At 35.9% G+C, this 23,461-nt stretch overlaps 1 protein-coding gene and 1 pseudogene across 2 annotated transcripts in view; one reads left to right on the forward strand and one right to left on the reverse strand.

Annotated features, from left to right (window-relative positions):
• Pus7 (pseudouridine synthase 7) overlaps positions 1-23,461 on the reverse strand; it is a 45,989-nt gene that overhangs the window by 20,626 nt on the left and 1,902 nt on the right. Inside the window, exons 2-8 of one of the 2 annotated variants that reach the window (XM_047562631.1) lie at positions 19,706-20,138; positions 18,439-18,523; positions 18,213-18,314; positions 13,982-14,126; positions 8,662-8,679; positions 6,943-7,054; positions 6,092-6,169 (exon numbers count right to left, since the gene is read on the reverse strand). In XM_047562631.1, coding sequence (XP_047418587.1) covers positions 6,092-6,169; positions 6,943-7,054; positions 8,662-8,679; positions 13,982-14,126; positions 18,213-18,314; positions 18,439-18,523; positions 19,706-20,138 — 973 coding nt within the window. The remainder of the gene's footprint in view (positions 1-6,091; positions 6,170-6,942; positions 7,055-8,661; positions 8,680-13,981; positions 14,127-18,212; positions 18,315-18,438; positions 18,524-19,705; positions 20,139-23,461) is intronic. The other variant, XM_047562632.1, reaches the window with a different exon arrangement.
• Positions 16,554-16,849, forward strand: LOC124991827 (10 kDa heat shock protein, mitochondrial-like; annotated as a pseudogene).

Consider the following 23,461-nt stretch of genomic DNA (forward strand, 5'->3'; position numbering starts at 1 on the left):
AAATCCCTAGAAGTGAAAAGGGCAGATTTAAAATTTAACTCCTATCGCCCTCCAGAGTTTGTACCAATTTATGCTCACAATATTAATATGTAGATACCCATTGCCTCTTCCGTGTTTCTAGCTTCTTGCTATGATTTGGATAAGGGGTGGTCCTTAGGTCACTGCAGGTGTGTGTGTGTGCTGCCCTCAAAAGGGTTTAATGAAGTTCTCTGGGATCCTTAGAGAGAATCGTAACAATAGCACGTCTGAGACCTGATTTACTCTTCAGCTTGGCAGTACCCTTTCTCCCTCTTGCATATGCTCCTATCACTGCCTTTAGTTCTAAGGTCCTCTTCAGAGCTAAGCTGATGCTGGTGTCATTCCTCGAACCTCCTAAGCATCTTCAACCCTTTTTATATTTTAAATTTTGCAATGGGTCTTGCTAAATTGCCCAGACTAGCTGGAATTTGTAATCTTCCTGCTTCACCCTCTAGAGTAGCTGGGTTGACAATTGTGCACCACTGCATCCAGCTGGTTCTGTTTGTGTTTAGCTTTTTAAGTTGCTTAAATTCAGGATCCAATCAAGGACCACACATTGTGGTTGAGGTATCTATTTGGTCTCCAAGGAGCAAATGCTGGATCTAGCTAGCCTTCTGTTTTTCAGGACAGCTTTTAGAAGAATCCAGTCAGCTGCTTTATGTCTTTCAATTTGGAATTTTTTTTTTTTTTTTTGCGGTGCTGGGGATTGAACCTAGGGCCTTGTGCTTGCAAGGCAAGCACTCTACCAACTGAGCTATCTCTCCAGCCCCTGGATTTGTTTGTTTTTTTAATGAGTAAAGTCAGGTAAACATACTGGTAGAAATATTACTTAGGTGATACTGTGGTCCTATTCAGTATGTGTTCAGTATGACATGTCAAAAACAATGATTCAGCAGGGTGCACATGCCTGTAATCCCAGTTACTTGGGAGGCTGAGGCATGTGGATTCAAGTTTGAGGCTAACCTAGGCAACTGTGTGAGCCCTGTCTCAAAATAAAAAGTGGTAGAGCACTTCTGAGTTCAATTCCCAGCACCAATACCAAAACAAAATGATTTAGTTTGTCCATCACTGATGATAAAATCAATCACTTGATTAGGATGGTGTTTATCAGGTTTTTCAACTGTAAAGATACTTCTCCCTGTTTTTTTATTAGAATCTGTAGAGGCACACTTTTGAAATTATGTAAAAATTCTGTTCTCACATAATTCCCCTACCCCAGCCAACTGTTTAGGCACCCTTAGGATATCACGGTGTCAACTGGAAGAGTGTTTTTCTATATCTTACCATTCATCCTACAGTTGATAGCATTCTTCTATAAATAAGGACTAAGTAGAGAAATTTAAGTCAAATTCATGAATTCTTTAAAAAAAATAGTTCTGGAATTTAAGTCATAAAGGGTTCCACTAATCAGAAATTATTGTTATTTTGTGTGTGAGGGGGTGTACCAGGGATTGAACTCAGGAGCACTTGACCAGTAAGCCACATCACAAGTTAATTTTTGTATTTTATTTAGAGGCAGGGTCTCACTGAATTGCCTAGCACCTTGCCTTTAACAAGTCTGGCTTTGAACCTGAGGTCCTCCTGTCTTAGCCTCTCAAGCCTCTGGGATTACAAGGGCGTGTCACCACACCTGGCTCAGAGATTATTTTTTAACATCTCAGGTTTTAGTAGAATACTTTCACAGTTTTATGTTTATGTTTAAATTTTTGATGCCCCTGGAATTTACCTGGCTTAAAGAACTAAGGTAGGTAGTCAACTTCCTTTTTTTTTCAGAAGGCAACCCAGTTTTCCCAGCAACAATGAAACAATGATTTTTCTCTGTTATTTTTCAGTGCTACTTTGAATACATACTAAATCCTTGAATGTATCTGGGCCTATAATTATTCTGCTTCATCACTTGCCAATATAAAATTGCTTCACCTGCTATATTTCTATGATATCCGTTAATAGTGAGGCCAATCTTCCTTTATTAGTCACTTTTTTCAGAATTTCATGCCTTGTTTTGCATCTTAACATTTCCACACAAACATTATACTCAGCTTGATTAGTTAAAAAACTTATACTGGTAATTTTATTAGTGGGGTGTTAGTTTATATGTTTTTTCAGTAAGAAGATAAGTTTATATGTATCTAAGAACAGGTTATATCGTTTCTTTATTCATGTTTTAGTATTGCAAAGCTTTTTTATAATTTCAAAGTGTATCTTATAATTTCAAAAAAATCTTTGGTCCTAGTGATTTCTTTCTTTCTTTTTTTTTTTTTTAATGCGGTGCTAGGGATCGAACCCAGGGCTTTGTGCTTGCAAGGCAAGCACTCTACCAACTGAGCTATCTCCCCAGCCCCATAGTGATTTCTTTTCTTTTTCCTTTGTAATAGATTTTATTTTTCCTTTGAAATTTCTAGTTGTATATTCATGTATTAATTTTTCTTATCTTGTATAATTTGCAATCTAATCTTGAGTAGATACAATATCATCCCTAAAACCTACATATTAGTCACTTTCCTTCTAATTTTTAGACCTCTTACTTTTTTACTTTGTTTGCATTACTATGTCCAGACTAATGATAAATGACAACAATAATAGTGTGGTCAGCTTTATCTTCCTCCTGCTATAAATGAAATGTTTCTAGCATGTCAACACTAAGAAATGCCATTTTATTTAACATTTACATATTGTAATGTTAACAGAGCATTCCTTAATCTCTACCTTACTAAAAAGGATTTTTCCTAATTAGAAGGAATAATTTAATATAGAAAAATAATTCCTCAAATTAAGTTTATTTAAGTGTTCATTTTATGTAAGAAGAATCAGCTGGAATTGTTTCTAATTTTCAACATATGAAATAAGCCATATGATACATCACTGTGCATAAAAAAGTGGCTTTAGGTTTTAATTTTTTCTAAATTCAGGTTTCCTTTGGAAAGATATCTAGAAAAAAAAAAGACATCTCACTCGGACAATCAGCAAAACAAAGGGTGTGTGTGCTTCACTATGCTGAGGAACATACGTCACTCTATCTAGAGTCTATCAGCAGTTCCAGTGTTGGTCTTTGGGTTCACTTCTGCTATAAGGAGCCATGTTTCAGCTTTGCCTGGGAATACTGACCTGGGGAAAGTCTGGATGCGAATTCAGATACTGTGCCTGCATGAAAGGCTGAGTCCTGTCCCAAAGTAGCTTATCATGGAATAGCCCCACAGAGAGATGTAGCCTGCCCTGCAGCCTTCTCGATTTCTAACACTACAGGAAAAAGTAATGGTATAAATTTATTCTACTTCTTGGTTATATAATATATTGTTCTAAGTTAAATAAAATTGTTTAAAATTCATCTATGTAATACCAGTTTGCCATCTGATCTCTCAGAATTCTTTCTTTTATTAAATGTCTCAAATTTCCTGGATACAATCCCTTGATATCCTATACATTAGACTCTTGCTTTCTGGTTTGATACATGCAGAACCAGCCTGATCAAGTTTCTTGAGGGAAAATTAAAATGTTAATGCCCCATTAATTAATAGAAAAGGTAGGAAGACAGCCAGAGAAATCAGAAAACAGGCAAGTCTTGTATTCCATTTCCCCCAATCCTCTGTCCAATCCCAAGGCCACACACAATCCAGGACAAGTTCAAACAAGGGTAAAGCAGGCATAGTCCAGTTGTGGGTCAGTTGCTAAGAGTTCAGCTGTATGGGGATGACAGTAGAACCCAAGGGTGTAAATTAATCCAGGAAATGTATCCCAAAGAATCCAGAAAGAAAACGGAGGTTCAGTATAAATGGGTTGAGGAACAGGAGGAACAGACTCCTCTTTAGTCAGTCAGCACCACTGTAGGAACTGACAGAACAATTCAGATCAAGAGCAAAAGGAATTCAATTGGCAACTTGGCTGTTTTCTAGAGAAAGAAATCTGGATACTATTCCCCAATAGTGCCTGATAGCAGCCTTAAAATTTATTTAAATAAAATTAACACAAAATTCACCATTTAAACCATTATAAAGTATGTATTTCAGTGGTTTCTTAGTATATTCACAATGTTGTGCAAGAGTCACCTAATTCTAGAACACTTTCATGGACTTATTTTTTGGTACAGGAAATGTAACCCTGGGGCAATCTACCAACCCCAGCTACATCCCCAACCCCTTTTAAATTTTAAGACAGGGGGCTGGGGAGATAGCTCAGTTGGTAGAGTGCTTGCCTCACAAGCACAAGGCCCTGGGTTCAATCCCCAGCACCACCACCAAAAAAAAAAAAAAAAAAAATTTCAAGACAGGGTCTCACTAGGTTGCTTAGGACCTCACTAAACTTCTGAGGCTGGCCTTGAACTTGCAATCCTCCTGCCTCAGCTTCCCAAGCTGCTATAGATGTGCCACACCAGCTTCCACCTATTTAGAAACCTCTCACCTATTTAGCGGTTACTGCCATTCCCTTCATTCCCTCTCCCTGAAGCTCTTGGCAACCATTAATCTACTTTCTGTCTATAGAAATATCCCCTCCTTGGGATATTTCATATAAATGAATTATATGTGGCCTTTTGTGCCTGACTTCTTTACTTAGTGTAATATTTTTAAGATTTATGTTATAGCATATATCAGTGCTTTATTCCTGTTTATAGCTTAATAATATTTTTTTAATATACAATAGACAGTAGTAGTACAATAGTAGTAGTACTGAATCCCATCAGTACAGCAAAATCCCATAGCTATACTCAATTTTTATTTATTTATTTATTAAAAAAATTTTTTTAGTTGTCAGTGAATCTTTTATTTTATTTATTTATATGTGGCACTGAGTATAAAACCCAGGGCCTCATATATGCAAGCGCTCTACCACTGAACCACAACTCCAGCCCTTATACTCAATTTTTGATGGCCATAGTGCTTTCTGAGAAGATACAGGTGGAGTTGACAATGTTTTCATTATACTGTTCACTATTTTAATTCTGATGATCTTAGATCAAAGAATTTGATTATAAATTTCCTGCAAATTAAATGACTAGAGTATGACAATCTTGTTTTTAAATAGTAGGAGCCAACTTAACTGACATGTTACACAAAAACATTTGTTAACAAAGCTAGGGAAGTATCGGCCCAAGCTCAGAAAGGAGACTGGCAAGAGCAGGCAGGAAAAGAAACAAATCACTCTGCATAATGCTGTTCCTGCTTGAGATCCTGTTGAAATTACTAGGAGGCTTTAGAGTTACATGAAGCTGAAAAGAAATGCTGCTTATCCCTAGGACTGATCAATTCAGCAATAATTAAAATCCTTGTGTGGCAGAGTGGATTTATTCTGTTCACCAGTTCTCACGGGAAAGGTCAATCTGCCTGGCCCCACAGATCCATTAAGCAATCTAAGGGTGTAGCCTGTATCCGTGCGATAAGTGTTATGTGCTTTCAAAAGGCCAAAATTTAGGTGTCTAATATGTTTTTTTTTTTATGAAGTCAACAGGAAAATGATAAAGGCAGCATAATTCTTTGAGGGCAGAACAATATCCTGATCAAGTATGACACCTGCTGGTTGACCAAGACAAGAAATGTCTTCAATTTTAAATATTCAAGTACTTTACATCATAAAATGCAAAATAAAATGAGATGCCTTTTTTTTAAAACTCTCAAATCAATAAGAGACTCCCCAACCCCCATTATAATACTGTGCTGGGGAGGCATTAGAATAAAGGTGGTGGTAAATTGGTGCTGCCTTTCTTCAGGGCAATTAGGCTTGGCTATTAAAAACCATTAGCAAGGCTGGGGTTGTGGCTCAGTGGTAGAGCACTTGCCAAGCACATGTGAGGCACTGGGTTCCATCCTCAGCACCACATTAAAAATAAATAAATAAATACAGTTATTTTAAAAAACCCCATTAGCAGTTCATATTTCCTTTTAGTCAATAATGCCATTGCTAATTTATTTTAAATGAATTTATCAGAGATGCACACCAAGATTTACTTACAAATATATGTTACAGAATTGCTTATTATAAGAAGGGAAGATGTAAGTCCCATAAAGTAAACTTGTGAACTCAGAATTACTATTCTGAGCTAGGATTTTTTCAGTAGAAACCCTGACAAGTACTCATTACTTACTTAAGAACAGCAATCTCCTGAACTGTTATAGCCCTTTTATCTTTGGTTCCCATATAGGAGAAGATGTTTGGCTTGACTCTGATAAAACAGAAATGAACAACCCAAAGTCACATATCAAAGGAAATCATATTTCTCATAGTTAAGTTTCAAAATAAGTACATTTAAAATAATAATAGAGGAAAAGGAAAACTTCTTAGCAGTGCTTAATTTAGAACACTGGGGTTATTAGTAACCGATGCTGTTAAAAGACTTGGCTAGCCAGTAAAAAAAGGCAAATGGTGTACTTCCATTGATCATTAACAATTCACCAGATTACATAAAACTGTGCTATCATGTTTAAACTGAGGTAAATTTCCACAGCATACAGATTTGTTGTGGTGCCTACAGCCATTCTATTAAAAACAAAGTAAAACAAAGAAAACTTTGGCACTTGTCCCATCCTTACAGAGCACAATCTCTCCTACATTTGTACTCTCTAGAAAAATCTGACTGGTTTCCAGGTTTTCTATCTAGTTAGTCTCCAGGTATTGAGAGCTCCCAGTTTGGTAAAGCCAACCCCTGCAACCACATCAAACTGTGGTTTTTGGGAGCAAGATAATTTTTATTTTCATCTGATGAATTGTAACTTTCAATACGTGAATTATTTACTTTCAGAATTTTCTTCTTGAATTATTGGCATGGGACTTAAAAAAATTAATTCACCTATTGCCTAAGAAAACTATCCTGGTAGGCACATTTACTGTCCACTGCTTATGCTTTTTTTCCATTAGCATGGAATTAAAAACAAAACAAAACAAAAAAACCACTGCTAATGCTTTGATTTTGTAGAGGAACAAGAACAAAATACTAACCTTAAATATTTGGAAAGTACATTAATAGCATCCATGGTGTCTTTGTTTTCCTTATATAGAACAAAGTGGCAGTAACTTCCCCTAGATTTTGGCCAAGAATGTTTTCTTGGATCTTAAAAACAAAAAAGTGAATGTTATATATACCATAATAAAAGTCACTTGAGCTTTTTTCTTATGAAACCCTATGTAGCTAATTTTTTTGCTACAGAACCTTTGAGTGACGAATCAGATCTGGCCCGACAGGAAATACAGGTTAGCTGGTTATTGTTGTATGGACTATAGGTATTAATATTTTGTGATTGGACATGGATGAGGCCCACAGTTCCTATCAGCACCTGTCTGACCAGGGGCCCAGCTGGCTCCACAATACATGCAGTCCAAAAGGAAAGAGCAGCTACAATGGAATCTACCAGCCTCATCTAAGAGTCACAGTTAGGTGTCCATATATATGGTAGCAGAGACGGAGGTTAAGTTTGTGACAAGTTACCTAAGTGACATGAATAGATTTTCCAAAGGTACTTCCATCACAGAAGTTTAGTTAATGTCTACAAATGGTCTAAAAATGTCTACCTGATAAGAGAGAGCAGCTAACATTTGAAACCTAACTGTCACTCCTAGGAAAAAGGAAACTTTTTTTTTGGTATTAGGGATTGAACTCAGGATCACTTAACCACTAAGTTATACCCCAGCTCTTTTTTTGTATTTTATTTAGAGACAGGGTCTCACTGTGTCGCTTAAGGCCTCACTAAATTGCTGAGGCTGGCTTTGAATTATCTATCCTGTCTCAGTCTCCCAAACCACTGGGATTACTGGTGTGCACAACCACGCCTGGCAGGAAACTTAAAAAATTAAGCCATATTAGGTGCTAACTTCTGAGCCAGTGTTACTTCAACTGTTCAACTTTTTGATAAATACTGCATGACCTAGGAGAGTCTGATTTTTAAGACTGTTCTTTTAACTGAACATTTCAATTATATTATAATACAGAAATATATATTTAAACAATATAAGATTTAGATTTAAGTTGCTTAGAGAGCATTTTGAATACTTGTTACTTTGGGAAAAACACAAGCCGCAACTGCACTTTGTGGACACTGTACAATATTCATAGGACTTAAGTGATAGAGCTGCAGTTATTTGAAAAGACAAATCTAGTTCATTAAACTTCTATAATTCCAAGAAAGAAAAACTGTGAAATAACATTCTGTATAACCAGAAAGAATCCTAAAAAAAAAAAAAAAAAAAAAAAAAAAAAAAAAAAAAAAAGTACTTGTTCCCCAATATTTTCACATGAAACTCATGAATCCTTTATCTTCAGAGACTTATGATATTCCTCATACTGAAGCTAACTGCATATCTGGCTTTATCAAAGCAAAAATGTTGCTTGATAACCAGTTAGTGATCTCAGCTACAGTAAAAAGAACCATAAACTACTGTAAAGAATTAATAAACCATCTCAGAAAACTGCCATGGATTGTATGCCTAGAAAATCAATTTTCCTCCTTGATAAATGAGTTTTTTCTGTCCTGTACAGAAAAGTATTACAAGTATCTCTTTAGAGCTTTTGATGGGAATTAGTCAATTTCCTCAGAAACTTTTGAGTGGGAATATCATTTTTGGTTTTCCTTCCATTTCACTATCAGTTAAGCAAAGTGACAGCACTTGCAACAAAATTGTTGGCATTTCATTTAATCTACATGAAACACCAACTGCTCTTACCTGCTGCAGTTCTGACCTCTGTCCAAATGCACAGCATAAAGAGCACAAGAGAGCAATGTTTAATTTATAATAATATTAAAGTGCTTTAGAGGTGAACATGCAAATGACCGCATGGTAAGTTTATACTGAGAACTTCTATAGCAACTGGTAGTTATGTGGTGGGTCAACAGCCATTCAGACATTAACAATGGGATGTGATGGAGGCAAACAGTGAACAATAGACAACTCACCTACTACAGCCTCCCTGTCTGAATCTTTTCACAATGGGCATGATGGTTCTTCCTCAAATCTGCACTGTCTGTACCCGTAGAAATTAGCAAAAAGTTTGGGTATCAAATGCTTCCCCATTTAGAGCTTTGTTTTCTTAAATATGGGAAGACAGTGCCAAAATGCAATAGTTAATTATTGCTTTTCTATCTTTTTTTAATACATACTGCAGTATACTATAAAGATTTTTTAAATTTGAAAATGTTTAGTACAGAAAATTCTCTCTAAATTCTTCAATTTAAGATTAAAAGAAATTTAAGAGATGATTTGGGAGATTTATCTATTGAGTGAAGTGTTCTATTTTTTTGGGGCGGGGGAGACTGAGGATTGAACCTAGGGGTGCTTAACCACTGAGCCACATCCCCAACCCTTCTTAGTATTTTATTTAGAGACAAGGTCTCGCCAAGTTATTTAGGGTCACGCTAAGTTGCTGAGGCTGGCTTTGAACTCATAATCCTCCTGCCTCAGCCTCCCAAGATGCTGGGATACAGGTGTGTGCCACCACACCCCCAGCAGAGTTAAGTGTTCTAATCTTGTTTTTATCATTATCTGAAGAAGTCATGTACATAAGAGGCATTTTTTTTTTTTTTTTTTGTGGTGCTGGGAATTGAACCCACGGCCTTGTTCTTGCAAGGTAAGCACTTTACCCACTGTGCTATCTCCCCAGCCCCATAAGAGGCATTTTTGAGATACTTTGGGAAAAATTAAACATGCACTGGGTATAAGATATTAAGAAATTATTTTGATTGTCCTGGATATGATGATAATTTGGGTTTTAGTCCTTACTAATAAATACACACTGAAGTATTTATGAGTGAAATGACATGTTATGTAGAATATGCTTTAAAATGCTCCAATAAGAAAAAACAAGGAGGGAGAGATGAAAACAAGAGAATATTGATGACCTTTTTAAATTTTATTTTTACTTATTTATTTATTTATTTATTTATTGGTACATTATAATATACACAATATGGATTTTATTAGAATGTTGATAATCTTGAAGATGGTTGATGAGAACATACAGGTTCCATTCACTACACTTCCTCTATTATGTGTGCATGTTTGAGAATGCACATATAATAAAAAATTTTAAAAACAAGTGTGAGAAAAGTTGATAAAGTGTAGCTAAATTTTTCCTGCAATACTAGCCCTTCAGTAAATTCACAATTAAGAAATGGTAAGAAATAAATCACACCTATAAGACTGTAAAACTAAATGCTATTATCCCTTAACAGAAACCATGACCACCAAGTATGAGTAGGAGTTTTGGCTCAGAAGCGTGCATCCTCTACTAGTGAATCAAAGTACTGAGCATGCATAAAATGATCTCCTCTGACAATAAGAAATGTGAATATTCTTTTTCAAAGTGCACTCAATATACAAAATAGTAAAACACTTGCATTGATCAACTAGGAATATTTTGAATAACAGAAATTGACGAGTTTCAACTTATTGCAGGCAATTTGTTTGACTTTATTAAACGCCAATCCCTAAGAATGCTAAGGAGCATATACTTAGCTTTATAATTTAAACAAATTTAAGGTAACTTTCAATCATTTTTTAATGCAAAGAAATCTTATGCTAGATAATATATATCTTATTTCCAGAAGGAGGCTTCCACCTTCTGAAGGTCTGACATGGCAGCCCCAGACTAGTAGAAATAGAAACAAACAAACAAACAAACAAAAAAAAAAAAAAAAGGGGGAAGCTATGTTAAGGAAGATTCATGTATTGAGCACAGAAGTCCCCATGAATAAGGAAGAAAAAAATGTAGCTTTGATGACAGAATGGGGTAGCATGCAGAACGTTCTTTCCTTCTTATTCAAGCCCATTCTCACCACTGCAACCCTGAACACCAACCTTGCAGCTTCTTCAGGGAACCTACTTTATCCATTATCCTACTTTATCCATTATTTCATTATTCTCTTCCTTGAATTTTTGCCCTCCCTTTTCAGAGTCTATTCCCTTCAGTACTTAAATATACTCGGAACTGTTCCATCTTAAATCTCTAACCACCTCTTCTTAAGCACGTTCTCTTCCTTTTCTTTCTCTTTATAGTTTGTTTGAAAAGCCAGTCTGTATAGACTAGATGGTATATACTGCCTTCCATCTCAACCTACAATGTAAACTGGTTTCCAACTTCATCCATCTTTCCATTAAACTGCTTTGGCAAAAAGACACCAGTAATTTCCATGTTACTAGATGTGTTTCACAATTTCTACCTTACTAGATCTATATGCAGCATTTCCCACTGCTAACCGTGCTCATTATTGGTATTCCCTATTCCTGTGGATTTTGTAGTACCATTCTCTCTCAGAGAGCTTCTTTGTACCTTCCAGGCTCTTCCTCCTAAGTCTGTGGATGGTTAGGTCCAAGGATCAATATTTCCTGGGCACCATTCATTTCGGAAAATACAAAAAACCTATAAATTTATCAAAGCAGAATTTCTTTTTTAATCTTAAACCTTTAAAAACAAGTTCTTAGAAGCATTTGTAATGTATGCTGTCTCAAAATGTAAACTAATTTTCTTATTTATGTAATGTTATAATAGTTACATAGTATTTTCAGAAAAATACCATGCTTTGGTAGGTAAAGCAATGTGTCCTATCAGACTGGCTTAACACACACAAAAATGCCTGAATTTAAATAATTCATTATTTTTGGTATTTAGGAACCAAGATTTAGAAGCTACCACATCTGTTTTAGGAAGTGCTATTCTAGTTGAGAGAAGTTTAGTTTAAGAATATTGCAAATCTGATAATGCATAACCTATCAATAATAATTTGTATCAGGGCTTGGTGGTAAATGAGTTTTAGAACATAATAAATGCAAAGTTTTGTAATGAAGTTTTAAAAGCTAATACATTACAATACTAGGCAAGAAAGTTTAGGAGGATGAGCTGTCATTGGTACTGGTTTTTATTTGCAGGACCATGAACAACAGTCTCTGGATACCAGGTCTCCCTCCATTCTGTTCTGAGTGGTATTTACCTTAGGCTATTCTATCGGCTTGAGGCTGGGAAAGCTGGACCTGAAAAACGTGAACGCAGCCTTCCAAGTGGCTATCTAGACCAGGGAATAGCCTTCTATGGGGAGGTGGGAGATCAGTGCTCAGAAGGTAGAAACTTAGTCCATCTGTTTCTTTTTTTATTTTGAGACAGGTTGACCTTGAACTAGAGAGCCTCCTGCCACCGCCTCCCAAGTAGCTGGAATTATAGATATGTGCCACTACACTGGACTCATGCTTCTTTTTAAGGTGAGAAATTCATATTTTACTAACAATGTACATATAAAGGAAGATGGAGAAGAGTGATTAAGAAGAGTGTCCTAGAGTTCAGCATTTCAGTTGGAAAATCTTAAGAAAATTTTGTATTAAAAAAATTAAAGGTGTTTTTGGTATAAGCACAGAAAATTCTGATTTAGATAGAACCTGAGATGTAACACAAGTTACTTAAAGGAATACAGAGAGAGAAACTGCAATGGCCACCTTGGCCTGTAAACTCCCGCATCCCCTCACCAAAATCTATCATCCCTTAAGAAATGAAGATCATTTCTAAGAAGCAATCAGTCAAAAATATGCTTTGCATTTTCTAATCTGCTTCCTTATGACCACACTGAACAGAAAAAGACCTGTGTTTGCTCTCAGCTCACAGAAGTAGTGTGCCTACCTAAGGTCCATTTCCCTAACAGCCTCCTAAACTGTTTTCCTTGAAAGAATTAAGACCAGATGTCCTAGGGCACTGTTGTATGTAGTAAGTCACCTTCTCTCCTCTATGTCCAAAAGAGTTACTAGCTATATATCATCCTTGGGAGAATTGAAAGATAAAAAAAAAAAAAAAAATCACTGAAGCTATTTCCTATGGAGCTTATTTTCTTGAGCAACCCTGGCTACTAACGTACTATTTTATACCAGACGTTAAAGAAACATAAAGTAAATAAGCCATTAGTGTGCAGATAAGAAAGTAATGAACAATTCTTGCCCCGAGCACATCTAGAACATATCGTCTTACTATTTTTAATATCAATTGAGAAGTGGCCTCTGAACATCCCCTCTTCCCTAACTTCTCGAGGTTTCTCATTTCTGTTGATGATTTTCTTAGGCTTAGTTAACCTCATTTCTGCTGCCTTTTTCCCTTACAGCCTTTCATTTCACTAGAATCATGGTTATACACCATTAAGGCTTCATATATTCATAGTAATATTTTAAGTTAAACTAAGAGATCCCTAACAGATTGAATGATTTTTTTTTTTTTTATAGTCTTGGGAGTTTTGTTATAATAAATGTATCTTGAAATAACTGATCACTAATAGGGAACTTCACTGGTAGGGGGGAAGGGTGATTTTACTTCTACTTAAAATTATAATTTTGCTATTATAATTTTCATTAAAATTTATTTGCTGAGTTGTTAGGAAAAAAGAAGAAACATTACCTAATTTTTCTTAAGGTTATATGCAAACAAAAATTTCATGGCTGTAGGAGATAAATAGAACATGAATATCAAAGTGATTCACTGACAATAGACCCATTTCAAATAAACACACAATGAAAGATAGGCTCAGGTGAAGTGTCATCTTTTCAAATATTCCATGCTTTTTATGTGTGAGTGAAGAAGACAATCTTAGTTGGAAAGCGGAAACACAAAATATGCCCTAGGATTGGTGATGAGCATTTCTGTTCATCTGAAATCTTTTTTTCCTCCATTAGGAATACTGAATGAGCAATAACCCTTCCATTTACTTCTTGAAATTGCTCTTCAGCCCACTCTGCTCTTTGGGGAACATACCCAATTCCTAACAATCTCTTGGACACCACTATAATTTCTACCAACTTTTACTAATGCAGAAGACCAAATGCACTCTACCAGAGAGGTTGCAGGCTACTCTGGCATTTGAAGTAACAATATTCACCTCTCTGAAGGTGTGACATGATCAATATCCTTCTCTGAACAACGGTAAAACAGCCCTTGGACACAAACAGACAAGGTAAACAAGGAGCAGGGTCTACATCTCATGTTACCTGGCAGGAGAAAGTGAGTCACTCACACACTTACTTGCCAAAGCCTTTTTTCCAGCTGCGTGGTAGGCTACAATGTATTTCCTCCCTTCTCTATCCTCTGTTTTTGTCTCTAATCCTGGATACAGAGATTTAATAGCTTGATGGATGATAGTTCTTTTCTCTTTGGTGTCCTCAATAACCTATTAAAAACAGAGTGATACAACTACTTTAACAAACATTAAATAGGGAAATAATACAGTGAATTAGTTAAAAACATGGCTCATTAACTATGCAAAATAAGAAAAGTGCCTAAGCACAATTTCAGAAATATTTTAGAGCTTCATAATATGGCAAATCTTAAGGGCCTGCTGATCACGCATGTCCATCTGCCAGTCACTGTACTAAGCTCTTTACATTCACTGTCTTCTTTAATCCCCATAATCTCCCTATCACACCACCATTACATTGATTTAGAAATGAGGAAAACAAGGCTGAGAGAAGTTGTGGAATGTGTCCGAAGTTAAACAGTTGGGAGGGCAAAGGGCTGATATGAAATTAGGCTGCTAAATTCTGAAGCCACTGACTAGATGCTTCCCCTAAGTGTCTTTGCTAGACAAAGGCTTTAGGGCACATAGGTAAAACTGTAGGCATCTTGGGCCTTTGATAAGCCAGAAACTCAATCCCTTGGACAGTCCAGTCTACAACTTCCTCATGTTGAATTTATTCTATAGTAAATTATTTTATACTGAGGTTCTAGTACATTGGTTCACAATAAAGAAAATTCTATAAAAAGAAAAAGAAACTTATTGGTTACACAACTTCTTCAGTTTTTGAGGGTATCTCACACTAAGAAACACATTTTACTTCTACTTAATAGACAAATGGGTGTACAGGCCATATTAAAAAAAAGATTTCACAAAAAAATGCTGACATCATATTTAACACAGAGGTATTTTCTATTTTATTTATTTCCTTTAAAAAATGATGATTTTGAGACGTACTAACTTGATTTCACAACCTGCTAATCATCTGTAACCTATAAGATGAAAAAGACAGACTACAACTGCTACTGGCTGAACTTGACAACGCTTTACAAAATACAAAACATAAAAGAAAAGAAACTTTGATTAGGCTTAGTAGTGTATGCCTGTAATCTCAGCTACTTGGAAAGTTGAGGTAAGAAGATTGTGAATTTAAGACCAGCCTGAGCAACTTAGCATGATAAAAATAAAAGATAAAAAGTCTCAAAATGAAAAAAGTGCTGGGAATGTGGCTTTGTAGTAGAATAGTTGCCTAGCCTGCATGAAGCCCTGGGTTCAATCTCTAGTACTACAAACAACAACAAAAATCTTGCATTCAAATTATAGACCAATGACTTCTTCATTGATATGAAGTGAGTCTAGATCTGAAACTCTGATAACAATGAGTTAGATTCAGAGTCTGTGTGTGTGAATATATATTTAGACTTCAAAAATTCAGTATTTCCTCATTTTAGAGATGAGAAAACTAGCCCATAATTTATGCCCTTTAAAAGTTAAAACTTAGCAGACTGCAAAAACATAGTTTTTCAAATGAGAATTAATTGTGTCATAGGTGCAGAAAAATGAGTATTATGGAGTTGATATACCACTGTATTATAAAAACAAGGAAAATGTGGAATATTCTCCTGGATTGCTCTTAAAACCTACTCCTAGGGCTGGGGATGCAACTCAATAGTAGAGTGCTTAACTAGCAAATATGAGGCCCTTGATTTTCCAAAACACAAAAACTAACAACCTGTTCCTAGGAATTCTACTTAGCATTGCTGAGGATGTTATCTATGGGTAAATTTAGTAATTGGAGATCTTTAAAGTTGTACTATCACATGCTCTTGGGAACTTTGGTGGGGAGGGACAGGAAGAGTGAGGGCTGGACTCTTATTATGAATTTTGAGAAGCTGCAGTAAACTCTTATTAATTGGAAGCGATGGGAGGGGGAATTTCAAACACCCCAAATCCAGCAGGTCAATAAAGTATGGTACAGAGGTTGAGGGTGCAGCTCAGTGGTAGAGCACTTGCTAGTATGCTCAAGGACCTGGGTTCAATTCCTAGCATTTTAAGAAAAAAAAAAAAAAAAAAAAAAAAAAAAAGGTGGTACAAAATGAAACAAACATAAAATTCTAAAAATCTTGTGCTATAAGATTCTTTTTTTGTTTATGTTTTTGTTTTAGATAAGATATTGAGATTATAACCTGAACATTTCCATACTAATTGCTTCTTCTTTCACATATAGGTTCTAACAATCTACAAAATGCTTATATGAATTTTCAATAAGGAAAATTCAAGAAACTCAGAGAACATGAGATAAAACTAATCCATTTAATCTGATATGTCAATCAACTGATGTTTTCACCCTTCCTTAAACTCTTGTAACACATTTACTTTGCTATAGAGACCACCTTCAGTTGGCTACTTAGCACTCCAAATGTATCTACCTTGAGCTGGGCATGGTACACATGCCTGTAATCCCAGCAATTTAGGAAGCTGAGGCAGGAAGATCACAAGTTTGAGGCCAGCCTGTGCAACCTACACACTCTCTTAAAATAAGAAACAAAAAGGGCAGCTGGGCTCTTTGCGTCAGCGCAAGTCATGGCTGGACAAGCATTTAGAAAGTTTCTTCCACTCTTTGACAGAATATAGGTCAAAAGGAGGAATGATGCTTCCACAAAGATCTCAAGGAAAAGTAATAGAAGCAGTAGTAATTACGGCTACAGTAGTAGCTGTGGGATCAGGCTCTAAAGCAGAGTGGAGAGATTCAGCTAGTTAGCATGAAAGCTGGAGATCAAATTCTTCTCCCAGAGTATGGAGGCACCAAAGTAGTTCTAGATGACAAGGATTATTTCTTATTTAGAGATGGTGACATTCTTGGGAAGTATGTAGAATGAAACAAATCACTTTTGGAATGGCACCATAGGAAGCTGCCCATTCTACTGAAGTTCTGATATCTTCATTATGTGAGTAATTTCCATGTCTCTTTTATAATGAACTGATGATTATCTAATAATATCTGCTGCTTCTAAAATTTATTTTCCTGTATTTGTGTAAACATTTCCAAAGAAAATATGTAAATGAAGGACTAAAAAGGGGTGGGGGTAGCCAGGCACGACTGTAATCCCAGTGGCTCAGTAGGCTGAGGCAAGAGGATTGAGAGTTCAAAGCCAGCCTCAGTGAAAGTGAGGCATTAAGCAACTCAGTGAGACCTTGTCTCTAAATAAAATACAAAATAGGGCTGGGGATGTGGCTCTATGGTAGAGTGCCTGAGTTCAATCCCCAGGTACCCACCTTGCCCCCTCTAACAAAAAAAAGAAACAAAAAGGGTTAGGGATGTAGCTCAGTGGTAAGTGCCCCTGGGTTCAATCCCCACTACCAAAAAGAGAAAAAAGAAAGAAAGAAAGAAATGTGGATTGCTTGAGATGACACTAAAATCTGAAGAGTTAACAGGGGGAAAAAAGGAAAGTAAAGTATTGCTGTAATTTTAAATATACTGATTACATATTGAAATAATATTTTGAATGTAATAGGGTAAATTAAATATACCATTACAATTAACTTCACTTTTTCTTACTTAAAAAAAAAAAAGGTAGCTAGAAAATCAAAAATTAAAAATATGGGGATTGGCGTTATAGCTCAGTCAGTGGTAGAACATATGTGAGGTCCTGGCTTTGATCCCCAGTTCTACAAAACAACAAAACAAAGAAACAAAAAAACTAGCCTCATGATTCTACTGGATAACACTAACCTAAGAGAATAAAATTTCTACAAGAAAAAAGCTTTAAAAATGGCATTTACTATTCTATCTAGTAGTTGAACTCTTTTTCTCTAATAGCAGAAGTGGACCCTGGTTGAAGAAAGTGTGTCCTTGTCTCCTTCAGCCAGTTACTCCCTCTCCCTGAGACCCTTTGGAGATCAAGAAGCTGCTGAAACTAAAGCCACCACAGGGGTGGGTGAGAAGTCCAACTGCAGCAATATAACTGTCATTTTCTGATTCTAAGTAATAGATTTCTTTGTTGATTTGTGGTCAAAAAAATTTTTAACAGAAAAATAACTTTTTCTTTTGTTATAGTTTATAGCATAATCTAATCTTGATAAAGCATTTACTGGTATAAATGCCCTTTTTCATTAAACAGGGCAAGGTCACCCTTTTGTTAAACATTGCATTTTTAAAAATTGATGCTTATTAATATCTGCTGCAAATATTGAAGCAACCAAAACCTTTATAACTTTTCGAAGTGTTTTTGTACTACTTACCTCAATGGCAACGCTGGCTTCCTTATTTTTAAAAAGCTGGAGCTCTTCCAGTTGCTGCTTTTCCTCAGATGTCAAAACTGTAAATACATCTTCTGAAGGATCCTTTAAAAGGATCACAGAACTCACAATGAATCATAACAGAATTCAAAGATACTAATGCTCTACATAACTATGATCTCTAGGAAATTTTATTTTAGTATAGAAGTTGCTAGAGAGCTACAGATACCTCCTCATCCACTGGAATAGACAAGTCATCCAAATGGCTTATCTGACCATCTTTTCCTATTTCATGAACAACAAAGTCGGAATATCTAATAAAATAAAACACAAATATTCAAAGAATTAACATTTCATTTCTTATAATTTTAGAATAGATTTTATCAACAGTAAGTCTTATTATTGTATAAAAGGAATTTAAAAAAAAACACAAAACTTCAGTGTAGTTATATATGAAGTTTTGGATTTTTTTTGTTTTTTTGTTTTTGTAGTACTGGGAATTTGAACTTAGGGGGGCTTTGCCTCTGGGCTACAGTCATAGTCTTTTTAAATTTTATTTGCCCAGGCTGGCCTCAAACTTGTGATCCTTCTGCCTCAGCATTGAGTTGCTGAGATAATGAATGTTAAATCACATCTTAGCTTGGGTTTTATACCAGAAGCTTCTAGAATATTCTTCTAGAGCAGAATACTGAGGAATGTATAAAAAAAGTTTATTAACATTATTACTGTTACCTGTGATTTTACAGACAGATCATACTTAATAGAACCATAAAATACCATAAATGGTTAATTAAATCAGAAGTCAGAAAGTCTACTGGTAAACCACTGAACCACCATGAAACTTATCTCTTATGTTAAATATCTTACATCTATAACTTACAATCCTCTCAACAACTTTGTCATAATCTGTTTTTTGGAGGACACTGAGGCTAGAGGAGTTAAGTATCTATTAAATGGTGAAGGAGATTCACACCCAGATCCATCTGGTTCCAAAGACTGCCTTCTTGCTACTGCAGATGTGGTATATTCAGGAGAAAGGGTTTTAAGATTATAAAATGAATTCAAGGGAAAACACAAAATCTTTTAAAACAATTTAACAAAATGAATAGCACCTATCCACTGATTAACAACGCATACCACTGGGAAATTCTTTTTCTTTACTCCAATAATTCTGGGAAGGATCTTCCTTTGACAAGAACACACAAAGATTTCTATTTAAAATAGAAAATTCAAGACTATTTCCTCATTTAGGAAGCTCTCCTCCATTCTTTTCTTTTTTTGAGCATAAATATAAACAATCCTTGGGGTCAGAAAGCTAAATGGAAGACCATATTACTCATTTTTTTTCTTTTTTTTTTTTTTGGGTGCTGGGGATCGAACTCAGGGCCTTATGCTTACAAGGCAAGCACTCTACCGACTGAGCTATCTCCCCAGCCCCTACTCATTTTTTTCTAAAGAAATAAACTAAAATAACTGTATACATAAACTGAACATACCTTTCTTTTAAGATTCCTGAGAATCCTTGATGAGAACTTACAAACTTGGTGATGCCTACATCTAGTTCAGTAAGTCCGTGCTTCATCATGTCTGCAAAACTCTCTGCTTCCTCCTCCTCCTCACCCTCCTCTGAAAGGCCATCTTCCTCCGCTTCTTCCTCTTCCTCCAACTGATCATCAGAAGTCATTTTGCCTCTCTCAGCACTTGCAGGTTCTGGTGGCCCAGGTTCATTTTCTCTACTGGGTAGGCAGTCATTCTGCAGCTCGCTTTGTCTTTGGGTCAGACAGAATTCGGAGACCTTCTGTTTTTTTGTCTCGTCAGCTGGGGCCACACTGTCATCATCTTCGATAGCAAGGCACCCACGTTTCAGAGACATGCCAGTCATTTCTGACATTTCCATCTTTAAGGCTCCAAGAAAACATTTAAGAGAACCTTTCAGGAAGGAGAAAAGAGTAGTAATTACCCTATAAAGTTAATTTTAGCACACAGGCAGTCAACTTTGTTTACAAGGTCTAAAACCTCATTTATTAAAATAATTCTTCCTGATATTGGCATATATTTTTAGAGAAACAGAAAACAGGCACATTGCTTCTGTGCAGATTTTGACTATGTGCATCAAAAACCTTACATGTATTTTGATCCAGAAAAAAATATATTGTTTTTGGTTGTACTGGGAATTGAATGCAGGGCCTCACACATGCCAGGAAAGCACTCTATCACTGTGCTATATAGTTCCACCCTTTTAATTTTTTACTTTGAGACAGGGTCTTTATAAGTTGCCCAAGCTAGTCCTGCCTCCTGCCTCAGCCTCCCAAGTAGAAATGATCAGGTATATACCACAATGCCAGAAGTAAAACAGTTCTTTGAAAGATTTATCTTTTTTAAAAAATATTTTTTTTAGTCATTGATGGATCTTTATTTTTGTTTATTTATTTATTTGTATTTGGTGCTGAGAACTGAACCCAGTGCTTCACATATACTAGGCAAGCACTCTACCATTGAGTTACAACCCCAGCTCTGAAGGATTTATCTTAAAATAACTAAAAAAGTACTTAAAGTTTTAGCCATACAGATACTCATTTCAGTGCTTTTTTTTTTTTTGGTACTGGGAACTGAACTCACTTGGGTGGACACTTGACCACCGAGTCACATCCCCAGCCCTATTTGTATTTTATTTAGAGCCTGTCTCAGTTGCTTAGTGCCTCACTTTTGCTGAGGCTGGCTTTGAACTTGAGATCCTCTTGCCTCAGTGCTTTTATATTAACAAAAAATTAAGAAGAGTGAAGCCTGGGTACATAAACTGAACAATAAGTTGACAACTGACTAGAAATGGGAAGGTGATTACTTCTGGGGCAGGGTCTAGGTGGATGGGGAGAGTACTGTGAAACTTGCTGTTTTCACTGAATACCACTGTAGTATTTAATTTCAATTGTGTCAAACATATGTATTATCCTTTCAAAAACTGATAAAATACAATAGTATATTAAAAACAGTATAAAAGCACATTTATTGGCCAGGTACGGTGGTGCACACCTGTAACCCCAGCAACTTTGAGAGGGTGAAGCAGGAGAATCGTGAGTTCAAAGCCAGTCTCGCCCTTGAGACACCGAGGAACTCGGTGAGATCCTAACTCTAAATAAAATACAAAATAGGGCTGAGGATGCGACTCAGTGGTTGAATGCTCCTGAGTTCAATTCCCAGTGCCAAAAAAAAAAAAAAGAAAAAAAAGAAATTCATTTATTGATGAAAGCATATTCACGTCATACCACCATTAAAAATAAAAGAAATGGGGTACTATTGCATATTGGATAAAGAGTTTTAGTTTTACAAGATGAAAAGAGTTCTGGATATCGATTAGAAAAACAGTGTGAATATACATAACACTATTAAACTGTACATTTAAGAATGGTAAAGGTGCTGGCTCATGACTATAATTCTACTAACTAGGGAGGCTAAGGTAGGAGGATTGTAAATTCCAAGCCAGCCTTGGCAACCTGGTTTCAAAATTTAAAAAAAGGGTTGAGGATGTAGCTCAGAGGTAGAGCACCCAGGGTACCTAAAAAATAATTACAAAAAGAATATAGTATCAATGATTACAAATCATTTAATATCTGTTTTGCTAAATTTGGTTATGGGTCTAGAAACTGAGAACATATTTTCTAGAACAGTTGCACAAACTTCTGGATTAGAAGAACTCAAATTAATGTCATTTTCATAAGCAGAAACTATTACAAATGAAAAAAATGAAATGGAATAAAATTTTTAAATTAGGGGGTGAGTCAGGGAGGTAAGAAAGGTGATCTTAGTGAACATGCAAGAGACCCAAAAGAATTCAACCAGAAAGACTGAACCTTGACTCTCCCAAGGTGAGAGGCCTAAGGAAATCAGTTCCATTCAGGAAAATCCAAAGATACAAATTCAAGTATTCAACCTGGTAGATGTAAAGTGACTGACTTAAAAAAACGTGGGGTGGGGGGGATTTTATAATATTCCTCCCTTAGTATTAGATCCTGGGTCCATGACAAGCTCTCTACCACTGAGCTACAACCTGGGTCCTTTTTATTTTTTATTTTGAGACAAATTCTTAGCAAGTTGCCCAGGCTGGTCTCAAAGTCCAATCCGGTCTTTCATCCCCACAAGTAGCAGGAATTACAGGGGTATGCCACCATGCCTGGTGTCTTAAAACTGTCAGTAAAATCTCTACAGACCAGAAGACCAATTGTATAACCAGGAAGATGCTGATCTACTGATAGTTTTCAAGAATTTACAGTTTTACACATTTCTTTGGAGGTAATACTAAAATGTTTCTCTCTGCACCATAAATGAGCCAAATGAGAATATAAATATTGCAATTTTGTGTGCACACCTATAATCCCAGCAGCTGGGGGGGCTGAAGTTGAAGATCACAAGTTTGAGGCCAGCCTCAGCAACTAGGCAAGGCCCTAAGCAATTTAGTGAGATCCTGTCTTAAAAAAAAAAAAATTATGGCTTGTGATGTAGCTCAGTAGTTAAGTGCCTCTGGGTTCAAACTCAGGTAGATGACCCTCTCCCCCCCAAAAAAGAATATAAGAATTATAATTTTACCATATTTTAAAATATTTCATTCACATATTAGATTCACCAAATCTTCAATGTCCTCTACATCCATAACAAAGATAAAGTTCAGCATTTTCCAATATTTAAAACAACACTGACAACAATCCCTTAACGTTATTTCTTCCAAAGTGAATATCTGAAAAAGAGCTATACTAGCCTTGATCCTATTTCAAAATCCTTATAACGTCCACTCTTTAAATGCACCTATCCTCTATCCCCTGCAAATTATCTTTCTAGATTTCACAATAAGGAACACTTTCTTTAAGGCACCGCATATACTATATCCTAATATGCAAAATTGTTCAGTCTATCAAAAGTGTTTATTCTACTGATAATTTATTGAGTACATTCTATGTGTAGGATGTACTATGGTAGGCACTCGAGAAAAATGGAAAAATTTCCTGCCCTCAGGAGCTTTTATTCTATTTGAGGACCTTAAATTTACAAAATAAAAATTAATCTCAGAATAAACAAGCCACAAATAAAAAAAAAAAGGAGAGCAAGGGAACTGAGATTAAGAGTGGTGGTCTTTGGTGAAATCTAAGGGGGTGAACTCTGGGAAAAGGACTTGAAAGAAGAAATAGACATGAAAGATTTTTGACAGGCGATTGGTTCATTATATGTTAAGGACCTGAGGCAGGAGTAAATTTAGGTAAAGG

The sequence above is a fragment of the Sciurus carolinensis genome, chromosome 8 (assembly GCF_902686445.1).
Source record: "Sciurus carolinensis chromosome 8, mSciCar1.2, whole genome shotgun sequence".
Classification (NCBI taxonomy): Eukaryota; Metazoa; Chordata; class Mammalia; order Rodentia; family Sciuridae; genus Sciurus; species Sciurus carolinensis.